The sequence below is a fragment of the Patagioenas fasciata genome, chromosome 15, assembly GCF_037038585.1.
Source record: "Patagioenas fasciata isolate bPatFas1 chromosome 15, bPatFas1.hap1, whole genome shotgun sequence".
Taxonomy (NCBI): Eukaryota; Metazoa; Chordata; class Aves; order Columbiformes; family Columbidae; genus Patagioenas; species Patagioenas fasciata.
In genome coordinates, this window is record NC_092534.1 from 7,085,821 (window position 1) to 7,102,274 (window position 16,454).

Consider the following 16,454-nt stretch of genomic DNA (forward strand, 5'->3'; position numbering starts at 1 on the left):
CTCAGCTGGACTGCTGCACAGCACAGTCACTGAGACCACACCAGTTCAGAGACTCTCCCTGGATGTGTGAGATGTTTGATGCCTCTGACTCTGAGAGGTTTGGCACGCACACCTGCTAACAGCCAGCGAGCTTCTACTACACACATCTCAGCAAAAGCTGGGTAAAAATAATAATATTCTTGAATAAAACTGGCCTTGAAGATGTGTTGTGTTGAATTCAGTGCTCCTAGTACAACTTTACTAGCAAATGCATGTGTTTACACATTTGAACACATAAGGCATTAGGAATGCTCCGACGGCTCACGCTCAGCTGTACTTCAAGCAACCAAGTACTTGTCTTGAATTTTACTTCAGTTTTATTCTTCAAAGATGCCACAAAGTATCTACATTTTGATTCATCTTCATTATTAGTTTGCAATAGGGATTTATACAAACACTTCTAGGGCATGCACAGCTTGTAAAACGACCAACAGATAAACATACTGAAGAGAACCACTTGAGGCACAATCTCTCACTGCATTAATGTTAACACCTCTCAGTTCATTATATTGAAGGTTGCTGAAAGGTCTTAAAGAATTAGTAAGAATGTTTTCTTAAGCCACTGACCAATAAAGCTGAAGTGTTTTTAGTCCAAGTTTAAAAGTCTGAGGACAGATGCTTCTGTTCCACAGGCATTTTTCCAGCAGCGACGCAAACCCAGGCTGGTTCCCAGCTCCTCACCCTGCCCTACACCAGACTCAGCCCAACTCTTGGAGAACCCACCGGTTTCACTATGGATCTCCAGGAAAGCAGAGGGGACACAACAAAGTCACGGCTGAACGGCGCTGCTTATGAGCGGGGAACTGCCAGAGGTGAAACAAGATCCATTTTTGTGCAACTTTCTCATTATTTTCCCCTTAATCTGTGCTGTTATCAAAATCAAGAGAGGTTTTCCCCAGCAGGGCTCCACTGGTAAGCAAAGGCGCTGCACAGCTTTCCATCCTTCAGAGGAAAAACCCACGAATCCTCATCAGTAAAGACCCAATTCCCTTCCAGTCAAGCCTCCCCTACTTTGGACGACACACTTCGGGGCACAGGCTGTCAGCCAAAGCATGAGCCCGATGAACAAAACAGATTAAAAAACAGGACAAATCTGCCAAGAACTTGAAAATATCTTAAAATCAATATAGAACTGAGGCAATATACTTGAAGAAATAATTAATATCAAATCCTGCGGTTAAACTTTTAGAATAAACCACTTAAAATATTAGTAAGTTTCAATTTCTGGCAGATTTTGGGTTGATTTTACTCTTATTTTTAATCCCTCAAGTGTACGGACATGGGGATTTGATCTTTCGAGGTCCCTCCCAATCCCTAACATCCTGTGATTCTGTGACACTGTAAGAATGAAAACAAACAAACCAACCAACCAACAAAAATAAAAACAAACCTAACACTTACACTTCTTGTTGCTACCTTTGCAGCATAATGGAAATATTACAAAGCATTATACTAGCTTTTAAGGAGATTCTCTTTTGGTGCGGGGTTGAAGTCCAAGAATTATCCAAAACAGTCAGACTGAAACAGAGGACATAAAACCCACACAGGAAGAACAAGAAGAGAGAAAGGAAAGCAGAAGAAAATTGTGAAACACCACTACTGCAATCGCTACTAGCAAGGAGGGTTTTGCATGTGGCTTGTGATCCACTGCTTAATCCATAATTTACAGAAACATCTGCGTTATCTTTGTGTTCAAACTTCTAATAGTACGTCCTATTATCCAGAAATTAGGTTCAGTCCTTGATATTATTAAGTAACTAACAACCAGGTGAAAAATTCTTCAGAAGAGGTCAGTTACTTGCAACTCCCAATGAAGGAAATCTAACTAACCTCAGCTTGATTTAATGAACGCTAAAAAGCAGATTCATGCAGTATCTCCTTAAGTAGATTTCTTTTTTTTTAAAAAAGCACATCTCACATTGTCTTAGAACTGTAAACACACACCACAGCATCTGAGTGTCTAGTCAGCTCTAACATCTATAACACAAGCAAAGCAACCATTTATCTAAACCCAATACTTAAGACATGCTGTGAAGGCAAACTTGTGTCTAAAAATTGTTATCTGATTATGGTTACCAGAAATATTCTGGTTGTACATAACTGAGACGTATTTCACGACTACTCAATCTCTTCATTCTTATCCAGTAATCAGAGACTATCAAGACAAAAAAATGCAACAGGTTACTGTCCAAAAACTATATAGTCCTGGGGCAGCCTAGTAGGACCGGATCAGTAATGGTCCCTATCCCAGCTGACAGATAAAATAGTGATGCATTAAAATACAGATCCCAGGCACAGGCTGGCTAACTTTTCTGATCTTAAGACGTGCAAACTCGAATGTCTGTGTCACTACACGCCACAACCCCCCAGTCACTGCCACCACCACATCCAGCACAGTAGGAGAACTGCAGAACACGTGCAGTTTTAAAACACCTGTCCCAAAGTCCTCATCCTCACCCCAGACACAAGGGCTGAACGGCAGAGGTGGACACAGGCAGGGTGACAGGCCCGTCCCTGCACCCCTGTGCAGCGTCCCCAGCCACTGCGGGGTCCGAGGGACCACAGGGACACGGCCACTGCACACCTGGGGCTCAGGGTGCAGACAAACCATCGCTCTGCCCAGACCTCAAACTGCAGCCATGATTTATCCAGCACTTTCATGGCTCAGAAGCAAGTTTTACACCAAAAATTTCCTACGTAGTCACAGAATAACATGTTGATCTTATACTGGGAAGTCTGTTTCTCTTCTTAGGAATATAATTTCCCTTCTCTTAAATAATGTTAATATGTATCAACTCATTTAATAACTTATTTACTACAGATGTAAAGTCTCTGCATTTTTAATTCACAAATTAGCCATTTTATGAAACAATTTTACACCACTTGACCCTCTTCTACTTAACAGTAAGAATATTAACTCACTAAGATGCATTTGGAATTTAAAACCTTCCACTAGTTTTAATTGCTGTTTGCACCCTAATACTTTTATCAGAATCTCCATCAAAGTTCTGCCGAATAATATCAGTGATGTTAGAAAATCACTCACCAAAACATACGGGAAAGAAAAATCTCTGTTGTGGAAACACATAACCATTCCTTTTTATAAACATAGCTCAGCAGAAATTCATCCAATTATTGTATCAGTACAACATCACATTTAGAGCTGTAAAACAAAATCTTCCTCAGATCTATACAAAAAAGAACATGCACAGCTGGATATGTCATATTTTCTAAGAATATCATTACAGATGCTCCTTGTGAAATCACCAGAAGATCAAACTTAGACCTATAGTGAACACCAATGATACTCCTATACATCCTTTCCTATTTAGGCTAGAAAAAGGGAAGTTAGGAAAAATGACCTTAAGAATTTTCACAGATTTCTGCATTTAAAGCCAGTTCTACCAAAATGCATTCAATCGCTTAATATACAAAAGAAAAAGCTCCAAGTCCTGTTTTCCATCATTTTTATGTTTCATATCAAAGAGGTGTGATTGTATTAAAAAAACCCTCATCACCTCTTGGAGGCTGCAAAACAGTGCAGTACTGTGAAAAAAAGTCTATTTTGAACTTCCTTCTCACAGGACATTCCAGTTCACCATGCACATTGTCTTCCTCTGGCCTGCAATATGCTTTGGAGTGGAAGTTAAGGTGCTGGTCTTGATGCAGAACATCCTAATATGTTCAGGATACCTGGAAGACTGTCCTCTGCATACAGAGGCAAGAATCGGCTGAGGTACTGGAGTGTTCTCTTCCCCAATTTAAATGGGATGCTCCTGGCACACCTTGTGAGTGGCATCACTCTGCAGTTTGCTTTACAGCTGCACTCAGGGAGAACTCCAGGTCTGCAGACACTGAACATCCTGTTCTCCTAAGATGTTTGATGCTACAAAGCATGATGGTTTTGTTTAAATTTTCACTATTAACCAAAATAAGTCATTCCTGACCCATTTATGTTCAAAACAGCCACCAAACAGCAATTAAAAACACTGAAATATGCTATACTAATTACATCACAGAATTTTTGTTTTATCAAGATTTACCATTTAATCTCCATATTTTTAAGAAATTTTGCTTAACAAATATGCATATGCTATGACACCAAACAATCAAGCTGTGTTATTCTAGATGCATATTAAGTCTAATACAAAACAGTCTCCAAATGTGTTTTTATATTTTGAAGAGAATCCCAAAGATTCTTCGGCACTACGGTAAAACCACTATCACTGTCTTCCTTAAACTGCAAACATTCAGTATAGTTACCGTATTTTCAAAATACATCCACTAATTTCCAGGCACATAAATATTTTAGTTGATAAAAATCTCTGCCTTCTAGGGAAACCAGGCACATACAAGTCAGAACAAAACGTTACCATTCTGACCATTTGTCAGAACGTGACCATTCTTCATTTTGCTGGCAAGTCATTCAAACTCCACTCAATGTTTCTAAACTTACAGAGCTTGTTTTACTACAATCAGTAAGCCAAGCTGAAAAAAAAAATAGTTTAGTGGAAATTTTAAAACATGTTAAGTCTAAGCCTGTAACAATGCTCACAGATACGCTATGCTATAGCCCTTGCCACCGATCAGGTGCAATTTCACTCTTTTTTCTAGTATATCACATTAAAACATTAAAATCATCCGATCAAAATAAGTGACCAATATAAAAATGTTTCAGAAAACAACACAGCATATTTAATACTTGACAAACAAGATATCCAGTCTCCAGTTCCCATTCTATTTCCCCAGACCCTTCATAATAACTGTTAATCCTGTTGCTGGTAATGTCAAACTAGCACATAGCAGATTTTATATATATTAATATATATATGTATGTGTATTTGAAAGGAAAAAGCACATTTGCTGTTGATTACTAATGCCTTGTAATGTAAGCCACCTGATATTTTCTTCCTTCACAATCAATGTTTTCAGCCACAAGATACAAAGTTAAATTGAAGTAACTTATCTGCGACCCCTCAAAGCACAAAGTAAAGCAAAAAAATCCCCTATTTTAAATTTATTATCATTTAAGAAAAATTGGATGCTTCACAAGCTCTAAACCAGTTCATTTTCACCCTTACCCCAAATATCAAATGATGTCATGCAAGATGTACTGGCTAAACTGGTTTAACGGCTACAGGCTGGATGCACTGTTTAGATTCTCTTGTGATAAATTATTCTGTAGCAATGAAACCAATTCAGTTAGTCTCAAACAATTATTTCCATCTGCTTTGTTAAAGCTTGGACTTACATTACTTTTACATGCACAACTTCCTACTTTACTTAGTGTAGCGACCTCGTAACGACTGGGAACAGATTTTGCTTCTCTTCTGAATTCAGTCAATAGCACGGAACAACTGGAGCAGAGTAAGGAAGTCTGATGTGCATAGTTCATCTGGAACAATGTGCTGGCTACACTTCCCTCCGCATTGTACACACATTTTCCTCTATTTCCACTTCTCCTTCCCAGAAAGTTTACTAAACCTGACTACCTATTGAGCACTCAGTTCATGAAGAACACGCAGAAGAAACTCACAGTAGCGCTCTCTGAAAGTCACCGATGCCACTTCCTCCCTTGGCCTGAAGCAGCTACCTGAGAACGATGCAATGCACATCTGTTCCCAAGGTACGTGCTGTTTCCAGAGGTACTAAACATTATCAGTACTGGGAATAAAAAGCCAGGCCTGGTTCTTTGCTCTAGGTATAACCTCAGAATTAACTTAATTTTGCTTATTGTCTGCTGTATCAGTGTTTTTATCTCCCCCCACTCGAGCATCACCTATTTCACAGAAAAATGTCAGGGCTGGAGAGGGGAAGGGCAGGAAGAACATAAAACCAAGCAGATACCCACAGTCATATGATAAATTTAGTCTGCGTATTCTCAGATATAGAGCCTCACTTTACCACCACTTGTCCAGAATATAGAAGACAGCGAAGGAGCTCAGAGAAAAAGGAGGATTCAGGCCTTCAAGAGAAAGGCATGGAAGCAGGCAAAAAAAGAAAATTAACACAATGTTATGTATCCAAATTATATTAAATTGCCAGGAACTGAGAACAGTAATGAGGACAAAATCTGAGAGGGAAGTAAGCAGTCAGGAGACAGGCAAAAAAAAAAAAAGGTACATACTAGAGACCAGTATAACACAGTGGGTCAGAAATCTAGTATATGCTGTCAGTAGTGAGCAAAACAGGAACAGTGAGCAACACAAACTTTCAATTGCATGGAAACCGCAGGAAAGGGTAATTTTAAGCTTTTCACATACATACACACACAGATGTCACTTTTTTTCTTGTTCTGTGCATATTTCACCTGTAACTCAACTATCAACTTTAAATTGCCCCAACTAGGGATAAACTTAAAAGCACCACGGTCCACGGACTGTGACCCTGTCTTGAGAAGCCTGTGCCGGCCACCGCAGAAAAAAACTTCCATAACGCGAAACACACCTAGGTACGTAACTATGAGCAGAGGCTGAACCTACATAAAAGCAAATTCAAACTATAAGCAAGGAAAACTTACAGTTATTAAGCCGCAAATGAGACTTTCAGTGAAAAAACTTTATGAAATATGTAACTGTAGATTTGTATTATGCCAGGTTCTTTGAAGCTCAGACACATTTGTGAAAAGATATTACAGAGAAAGCATATATGAAGTATTGGGACTTGGATTCAATTACACTTTATAGAGCAACTCATTATCAACTAAACAGCCATAATTCTTTGCATGATAAAGCAACTTACACACCCTACTTGCAGTACAGAAGAACTGTATTTTTTTTCCTTTAAACTTATTTATCATACAAATAAACTCTTCAGAATTTCTACAAGATAAATTAACAGTTTGAGGTGGTAATTAGTAAATTATCTAAAACTCAGGCATCAACAACTCACATGCACACTCCCTCTCTTGGGGCCCGAAGGCACTCACAGCAGGCAGAACGACATGCAGTTTGCAGCAGTGGACGACGAGCGTGCACAAAATCCGTGACTAGGGACAGGATTTGGCTAGGTATCCGCCAGTGGCCGTGCCACCTCCAGCAGCTCTTCTTGTTCCTTCCTGCCCCAGCGCCCAGCCTTCAGCATAATTCATACAGCGCTAAATGGGGCTGCAGGCTGAACCAAATTAAAAACCTAAACTACATTTTAAACCCACACTTTCTGTTTATTATTTGAGCACTCTATAGTCACAGAGAGGTGCACTACTAGCCCAGCACGAGATGCAGAGGAGTGGCAGCAAACGCTACGCTTGTCCAACTGCACCCCTCAAGGGGACACAGCCTCATCAATTTAAAGTTGCTCTCTCCACGTATCACTACCGGTAAGGCTAAAACTGATTACAGATGTATCATCCGCAAGTAAGAAAAGACTAAATACACCAAGAGGTGATCTGTAACACCACAGCATTCCAGCTCAGTACTGCAGGTAGGTGAGCCTGCACCACACCTGGTCCCCTTGGCAAGGCTGTCATTGCTGCTTCCCTTCCGGATGCAGAGATTAAGTAATTTTTCTTTCTAAAGGGAATGCCTTCCTCCCTCCTGAAGCCGGACAGCCCTGCCTGAGTACTATTTTCATTTACACAGTGTCCATAAGGTCATCAAAGAACAGTAATTAGTCATAAGGGAAAAGGAAAAAAAAAAAAAAAACAGGGACATGAGAGCAGACACTCAAAATACCATATCTGATTCAATCCCAAAGGGTTTAACTCCACACTTCTATTACTACTTCTGAAATGGTTATTTCACTCATCAAAAATTGCTCATCTAGTATAGCTGTACACAGAATAAGTGAACCTGCACATAATTCAAAAAATCAAGATGTGCAATTTTCCACTGTGCATTCTTCACATACCTCCTAAATCTAACATGATCACTCACTGAAGAATGGTATCCAACACTGTCCTCTGCACGTTAAAATTAAGCTAACTATATGCTATTAAACATTTTCCTTACTACTTGAAATCATCTCAAGAAAGCACACCCATACATTAAAACAATTAAAATTGTTTTGCACACTAAATAAATATATGTCCATGATGTCAACTTTTTTTAAAAGTTCGCAATAATCTGATATCTGCGATCTTGTAAACTTAACACATTTCTCAAAGAAAAGTACTCCAAAAAAAACCCCAAAGGCTAAACTTTTTTTGTTTTGTTTTCACATAAACAGACAGTTCTGTAAGCTCTTGCAAATTAGCAAGTTTGTAATATCACCCAGAATCAGCTGTGTGCAGCCTAATAGATCTCAAATAGATTTCTGAGATAATGCTGTATTCTCAGTGTTGCTATGTCGATATATGCAGAGACCCTTTCCTTACATGTCCAGTGCAAGTGGCCATCAGCGCAAGACTTCCACAACTAAAGGGACTTCTGTGTGTATTTTGGACTGCTGTGCCCTCACTGACAGAGGGGATACAATCCAGATAAGTTCAGGACACCTTAAACTGCATAAAAATATTGAGCATTTCACAGTGTGCCCAGCATGGCAGAGCATTAAGCTCATTAAAACCAAAATAAAAACATTACATACAGTCAATATTCTAAAGGACTGAAAAGGATATTGGGAAAAACTAGATTATTAATCAATCAATCTGCTGGAAGATATAACCCACAAGATGTTAATATTTGTATCCATAAAAACAACTACCAGGTCTATTTTAAATCACCTCTTTTTATGTGTTTGCCACACAGTATATAAACACCAGTTTGTAGATTTTTCTAAAACAAAACTAAACCCAATTGCTCTGACAGTAAATAAGTTTAAGCTATTATTTTATGAAATAGAGATTTATGTTTAAGAAAGTGAGGTTTTATGTAATGACCTTCTAATCTTGAAATATAATCTCACAGTCACTGTGACAAACTTGCACTAAAACACCTTTGCTCCTCCTCATTTCAATGGGTATTATTTAGCAGGAAGGTACATTTGCTAAGTCGATTGTGATGTTTCCAAGCAAAACATCTTGCATTGGTAAATATTTATGTCACGATTGATTAAAACGGTGGTAAGAGAACCGGCATCTTCACAGCCAGGCATTCTAAACAATATTTAGGTAGTTGGTGTTTTTGACCTCCAAGTCAAATACCATCGCTACAAGCAGCATACTGTGGCTGCCCTTCCTTCGGTAACAAAATCCTGTCCATACATTTGCCCTAAATCATTTTACATCGTTGAATTCACACGGAAGGTGTTCAAAGTGCGGGGGTGGGGAGGATGTGCAAAAATAACACCACAATGAAAAAAAAAAAAAAAGCCAAAAGCACCACAGGAGAATCCACCGGACGGGAGCAGGGAACAAGCCTGAAAACGTAGTGCCTCCTTTATGAAAGCAACGCAACTGCATGACGGTGCAGGATCCAGGCCGAGGGCTGAGCGGGCGCTACACATGGCCAGCGCTGCCCGCCGACCCGCGCTAGGCCCGCCCGGCAGCGGGTTCTGTAAATAACCCTCAGAGGAGGGTTAATTAAAAATGGCGAGCAGCGTGGCTGCCTGCATACAATGAGCGGCCGGGCCGCGCCGCCCCGCACGGCCCCGGGCAGGGCAGGGCTGGACCCACCGCCCAGCCCGCCGGCGGGAGCGGGGACGCCGAGAGGGGCCGGGCCGGGCCGGGCTAGGCCCCACCGCTCCAGGGCCGGGTAGCCCTCGGGACAGCGGCGGCCTCTTCCCCCCGAAAAACACCGAACCGTCGCCCCAAATCACAACTACTTTCAGACGGAGCGCCGGTCTCCCCGCGCCCCTGCCGCCCCCCCTTGGTCACCTCCCAACGGCGGCTCCCACTCCCCGCCAGGCCGAAGGTCCGGGCTCCCGGCCGCACGCCTTGCCGCGGGGGAGCAGGTCCCCTTTTGTAGCAGCGCTTCCCCTGCACCCTCCCCCTCCCGCGACGCAAATTCCTGCAGAGCTCCCCGGGCCGCCTCCCCCGGCCCCGCACCGCAACTTTCCCCGGCGTTCCCCCGCTCCCGCCCAGGCACCACTGGGCAACGCACCCCGAGCCCCGGAGGGGCGACTCCGGCAGCCGGGGAAGAGAATGGGGGGCCGGGCGCGTGTTTACCGCGGAGGGAGAATGGGATCTCCCTGACGGGGACGCGGCGCCCGGGGAGCCCCGGAGCCGGCAGCACGGCAGCGGACGAGAGGGAGAAACTCTCCTCAGAGTTCAGGGCGCGGGGCCCTGCCCGGGCCCGCCTTTACCTTCCATCTCCATGTCCTCGGGCTCGCTCAGCTGCTGCTCCCCGGGCTTCTGGTGCTGCTGTTGCTGCTGATGGTGGTTCATCTCGGGCTGGGGCTGGGGCTCGGGCTCGGCGGCGGCGGCCTGGGCCTTTCCCGCTGGGGGCTGCAGGCCTGTGTCGGGAGGGGAAGGGGCGGAGGAGCGGCGGGGCCTGGGCAGCGGCCGGGACTGGGCACCCGCCTCGGGGGGCTGCGGCTGGGCTCCGGCGGGCAGGGAGCGGGCAGCCGGAGGAGGCAGCGAGACGCGCACGTATTTGCTCGCTATTCGCCCAATCTCGGCGGCGGCACCCGGTCGGGGGAAAGGGGGTGGGGAGGAGGGACCGGCCGGGGGTGGCGGCTTCCCCGGGGGCCGGAGGGGAGGGAACCGGGAGGAGGGGAAGGGGGGGACGGGAGACCAGGAGTCAGGGTCCGGCGGCGGCGCCTGGCGCTTCCCCCTCCCCCGGCGAGGTGTCCCCGGCGCTGCGAAGTCAGGGAGGCGCCGCGGGGCCCCTCCTCTGCCCTCCCGCCCCCCCCAGCGCCCCGGCACAGCCGCTGGCCGACGCCCGGCTCGCTGCTCCCGGCCCGCGGGCCGCCCCCGTTGCCTGTGCCCCGGCGCGCTGCTGCCGCTCCGCCGCCGCCAGCGCTCTCTGTCTCAAAATGGCGGCTGCGGTAAACGCCGTGAAATGTCACATCCGCATGAGGGGCAGCCCGGGGAGGGGGAGGCAGCGCCGCGGCCGCCCCGGGAACAGCAGCCGCCGCCGCCGCCACAGGAGGCCGGAGGGGCGGGGCCAGAGGGGCCGGGCCCGGGCGCCGCCGCCGCCGCGGCCTCTCCGCAGCGCAGGCCGCCGCCACCTGCGCGCAGCTCGGGCGCAGCGGCCGATGGGCCCCGCGCAGCCGCCGCTGCCCGAGCCACGGGGCCGCTCCCGACCGCTGCGGACGAGATCCGCGCCTCACGCTCCTCCGGCAGCTCACGCTCCTCCCGGCCGCTCCGGCTCCACCTGACGCAGGCCCGGGGCCGCGACTCAACGGGGAGCGACCCCCGCGCTGCCCGGCCCCGAGAGGCTCGGGGGAAGCGGGGCCTGGCGAGGGGCTGCGGGCCGGGCCCGGCAACCCTGGCCCCGCGGAGGCTCGGGGGAGCCGCTGGGCTCAGTCTGGGCCTTGGGTGTTTCCATGCTCACGGCGGGCACGGTTTCGCCCTTGCGCCCACGCCCGCGCGTGTGTGGTGGGCTCGGGGCTCGTGGGCTCGGGGCCTGACCCCTTACCGTGCCCTGCTCCAGCCGCGGGGCCACGGCACGGCTGGGATGGGGACGGTGTCCCAGGCGGGCCCTGCCTGACAGGGCACCCTGCTGCCCCATGTCCCTGCGCTGCCGGGCTTGTAGGGGCAAGGGCAGGCAAGTAAAGAACGTATTTGTATGACCTGTGGAAAGAGAGAGAAATCTGCAAACAAGCCTCTGCCTTGCCGGGATGCCACTGTTTTTATGAATGTTGTATGGAGGAGGTAGTCCCTCCTGGGGAAGAGTCCTATCTGTTTTCCTCTGATGGAAGGACAAGGCAGGAGTGTGGGTGAACAAATTAACACCTGGCTGGTCCAGATTGGGGTTGGAGGAACAAAGGAAGCAATTTCACTTAGGGATGAAGTAGCTGGAAGACTCCGGGGAGTTGCATTAAACAGCCCAGTATTTACTTCACTGTGTTTGGCAACCCAGGCAGCAGGGTAGTGTCTGAAGGGGAGGGCTCAGTACTGCGAAGCTGGGCCTCCTGAAGGGACTGAAAATGGACCTGAGCAGACAGTGCTGCTCTGACTGCAAGTGGAGAAGTAATCTGAAAGTTTATTTATTTTTCTAGTTTATGAAATGAGCAAATCAAAGCCAATCCGGGGGGCAAGTCCACCCTGTCTGGGCTCCAGCTGGCCCCTTCTCAGTAACATGAGAGTCTGCAGGGGCAGAAAATAATTTCCAAGTATGAAGCCCTACCTGAAGTAGTAAAACTACAGGGTTAGAAGGAGGAAAAATAAGGGAAGTTGAGGATATTAGTGGGAAGATCAGGTATTAAAAACTGTTAATTTGACAGTTTGCCTTGCAAAAAGTGCATTCTGAGTTTCCCTGTTGTTCCTCTTAATTCTCAAAACCTGTTTTAAAGAAAAAATATTTACAAACATGGAAGAGGTTTGTTGCTATTCACCCAGGCAAAAACATGACAAATCTGCTAAACTTGGATTTACAGTATCTTGGCAAAAGAGGGGGATTAGGGCAGAGGTTTGAACAGAGGTTGATGCACATATCTTTAGTTTCTTAATGTCCTAAACTATTAAATTCCCCACCGCCAGTCTTTCCCTATAATTAGTTCCCAGAACAATTGCTCTTTCCTAATGACATCCATTCCAACCTCCTAAATCATACACAGGTTTATACTCATCCCTCTGTCCTCCCTCCACTAGCGATCCCAGTACAGGACAAACCAGTGTGTCACAACAAGAAGGTGGCTACGGGTTATTACCCGAATCCTCAGCCACAAACACTGGGTCCATGGGCAAGGAACAACTGAGGAAAACAATTTCGCTGCTGCAAAGAGTGAGTCCCTAAAGTTAATCATAAGCTGATGTTATCATAAGCATTAAAAATAGTATTTTATATACAAAAACTTATCTGAGCTTTCATTCATTTTAAAGTAGCTTATTTTCCAAAATTGTTTTTTTCTCCTACTGTCTTAGAGGAGCAGAAGTCATGCGATATGCATCTGTACAAATCCTTGGATGTGGAAGGAGCAGTGTGGAAGAGAGAGGCAGGAATTTTCCTGTCGGTGAGTGGACACAGGAATGTATCATGAGTTTGTGAGACGGTACATCCCCATGAAACACTCCCCCGTCTGTATATTCCTAATCTAAGTGAACTTTATCTTCCTAGAGCCCAGCTACAACACAGACTGAAGTGCCTTACAATGTTTGGGGAAAACATGTAAAAATGTGTCATTTATATTGTGTGAAAATACTTAGGAATTAAAAAAAAAAATTGAAAATTGATTCAGGTCCTTATATTTAAGAGGGAAGTAATTTCAAGTATGTATATATAATAATCTCAAATGCATTTCTGAAATAATTAGATTGTAGGCATTTTATACCATCAGACAGTGATTGCAGCACTGTGATTTGATTGTTTCTAGATAGAAAATAGAAATATGAATTGCCAAACAAGGGAAGTCCAGATCTCGACCTATGCTAACGTTGTATCCCAACTACCTGAAGAATACCTCTGCTGAATATTTCTGATGCATTGCTACTCCCTCCTGAAACTTTCTGCTGTTCACCTTTCTCTGGTACAAGACACAGAAGCTCTGTCCTTTGAAGGAAAGGACAGTCCCCTTCTGTATAACCACCTGGCTGTATCACTGCTGCCAGTGTTTCACCCAGCCTCTACTCCAGCACTGATATCCAACCATTTATTTATCCAGCTGTTCCGTAAATGCCTTCTGTTTTCTTAACAAATCCCTTTCTGCACTGCACACTCCATCCTCGACAGCCACATCCCTCTGCAAGTGATTCCGTCTGCTGTAGTTCCGATGGCAAACTCCTTGGGCAGGAAAGTCGGGAAACCCCCCAACACAGGTTACCGATATTTAAAAAAAAAGAACAAAGATCACGAGGGGGAACGTGATGAATATAGTCCATGTATACATTCCTATGGCTTTTATTCTTGTCATTTCCCACTCCTTCATTTCATTTCCTACACCCACTTATTGAATCTTGTCTAAATTTAGGCCTCTGTCCTGTCAACTAATCTGGTCCCTCTTGGCCCTTGTGCCCACACAAAGCTCTGGGGAACCTGGTGAAGCTGCACCTGAGCAAAGGTTTTCCTCCTCCAGATCGCCATGTGTGTGAGGAGGCCAAGGAGATCCCTTGCTGTGTGGTCTCAGGGCAATGGGGCTGTGGGACCCGCTGCAGCCTTCTGACATTCCCTCCACATTAGTCATCCTCAGGAGAGGTGACATTGAAGACGTGCTGTCAGCACTGTCACCTTTAAAATGCCATTGGAGAAATGGGCTTCATTTTGTGAGGCTGTCCTGCTCCTGAGCATCCCTGAAATTTAAAAATAAAGCCAACTCAGGCTATTTATTTTTAAAACACTCGTAAGCCAGTGTTCCTCTCCTGGTGAGCCCCGTGTTTCCGCTGCTTTTCTGTCCTCCAGGTGAGAGACGCTTCCTTTGGAGGAGGCTCGCTCTGCGAAACCCCGTCCTCAGCAGGGTCCGATGGCCACCGCAGGGAAAACAGTAGCAGGAAACTGCAGAAAACTGGGCTGAAGGACAAGAGGAGGATGCTGAGTCCGTCCTCTGCCCCACGGCAGAATCAGCTGGACCAGGAGCGTTTCTGCCAGCCCCGCTTATTTCTTCCCTGCTCCTCACCTGCTTCAGGAAATCTTCATTCCCGCCTGGCTCCATGTGCTGCCCTGGCTTCAGCACAGATGTCCTCTCCTGGCCAGTCTCTGTACTTACTGCCAGCATCACTCATGATGCTCCATAATGCGTGCTGGTAGGCGTGTCTATAATTAAGGAAATTTATAGCCATGTAATGACAGAAGAGCAATTAACACCAGCACACGCCCTTAATATAGATGCACTAAACCAGCAAAACTGGGGTTGCCACTTGTGCAGCTTACTCTCCTGTGTTTCTGGATGAACATACATCGATGCAGACGTGCCTCTGCCAGCACCGTGCCTCAAGACATGGGGTTTGCACTGGTGGGACCGTGCCCACAGTTACACCAGGGTGCCCTCCCCACTCTGGCAGCCTCCTCTGGCCTCTCACAGTTCTCCTCCTTCATCCCGTATCTATGGTTGAGGATGCTTAGTACTATAGTGATAAAATCAGTTAAAATCTTCTCGTTGTTGCCGGAAGCACTCTGTTCCCTTGTTCATGGTCCTTCTAATGCTTTGCCCCATTGCTAGTGCTGCCTGGCTTCCTTTGGACCTAAAGAGTGAAAAGGCAGAAAATGTTGTTAAAGGCACAAAATTAGATGGAAAACCAAGGTAATTTGTTTGGCTGCAATGTATGTATTTAGCTATAATAACTTGTTGCACAAGTAGTGGGGTGGATGGGGTTTCATGCACTCTAAATGTATTTTCCACATTTTCTAACCCTCAACATCCTGCAATAACCCCAGAGTTTCATGGCTTTTCTTTCCACAAAGTGACAAATAGCTCCAAATAACTCCAGTCTCTGAGGAGGGCTGGACCAAACAGCCTCTGAAAGTCCCTCCCAACTGAAATAATTCTGTGGTTCTTTAATGACCGAGCAATTTTCACAAAGTTTGCAGGCATTTATTACCTCTGTCTTCTACCCCTTTATCGTTTTTTTTTGCTGAGAGTGACAGACAGGCACACAGTGCAATAGCCTAAGCTCTGTTTCCTCAGCAAAAAAGGGTAAAATACATAATTACAAATCTTTCAGGAATGTTTTCAATTCTCTTTAATTGAACAAACATTATATTTTAAGGAGAGATATAAATCATTATCCCTTAATGATAAAAGGTGGTAAATCCATTATGACTGAACGCATCCCATAGTTCAAAGCTTTACATGATTTAAAGTAGATCTTTGAGCAGTTTTCCAAAGCCACACCTTTCACACAACTTTCATGGAGAGTCAAGACATCTAATTTCATAGCTATTAAAAAATGATTACATTTAATTCTCACAATAAAACCAAACCTGTTTTGCTAAAAAGTTGTATGTTTGCATCTGAGCTGCTAAGTAGTAACCCAGTCTCTGTTTACCATCTTTGTAAAGACCAATGATTCCTTTTCCTCATCAAATTTTGTTGAACACAGTAAACTATGAAGTCAAGTGTTACAGTGATATACATCCAAAGTAAAAAGGGAATATAAGGTACTTCACTGGTCCATCTTTTTCTGTGCAACTGTAATTAATCAGCTAAGGGTGGCTGTAAAAGTGGTGTCTCACTCTGAGTGGAAGGCAGAACGTGAACCCGAAAAGTATCTTTGCAATTAGATGTACTTGCAACAGCCCTTTTTAAAATAAACATATTATTAGTGGAAGATAAGGACTGCCAGTAAGAAAACTGATGCTTGCTGTGCAGCACGTGTCATCCTGCTAAAGCACTTGGACCTGCAGAGGTTCTCAAAATGCCTGAAATGTGGTGTTTGAATAATCTGCACATCTCCTCCTCTGGAAGGGAGGTGAGGTGTTGAAGATCACCAGATTTACAAA

At 45.4% G+C, this 16,454-nt stretch overlaps 2 protein-coding genes across 3 annotated transcripts in view; one reads left to right on the forward strand and one right to left on the reverse strand.

Moving 5' to 3' along the window:
* USP7 (ubiquitin specific peptidase 7) overlaps nt 1-10,696 on the reverse strand; it is a 68,887-nt gene extending 58,191 nt beyond the window's left edge. Inside the window, exon 1 of one of the 2 annotated variants that reach the window (XM_065850381.2) lies at nt 10,222-10,696. In XM_065850381.2, the coding sequence (XP_065706453.1) occupies nt 10,222-10,303 (82 nt within the window). In that variant the 5' untranslated portion in view covers nt 10,304-10,696. Of the gene's footprint in view, nt 1-9,793; nt 9,816-10,221 lie in introns of those variants that run through there. The other variant, XM_071815325.1, reaches the window with a different exon arrangement.
* Nucleotides 10,299-14,410, forward strand: LOC139829172 (uncharacterized). Its single transcript, XM_071815329.1, has 2 exons — nt 10,299-12,806; nt 12,947-14,410. The coding sequence occupies exon 1, from the start codon at nt 10,920-10,922 to the stop codon at nt 11,568-11,570; it is 651 nt and encodes a 216-aa protein (XP_071671430.1). The 5' UTR covers nt 10,299-10,919; the 3' UTR covers nt 11,571-12,806; nt 12,947-14,410.
* The last annotated feature ends 2,044 nt before the right edge of the window (nt 14,411-16,454 follow it).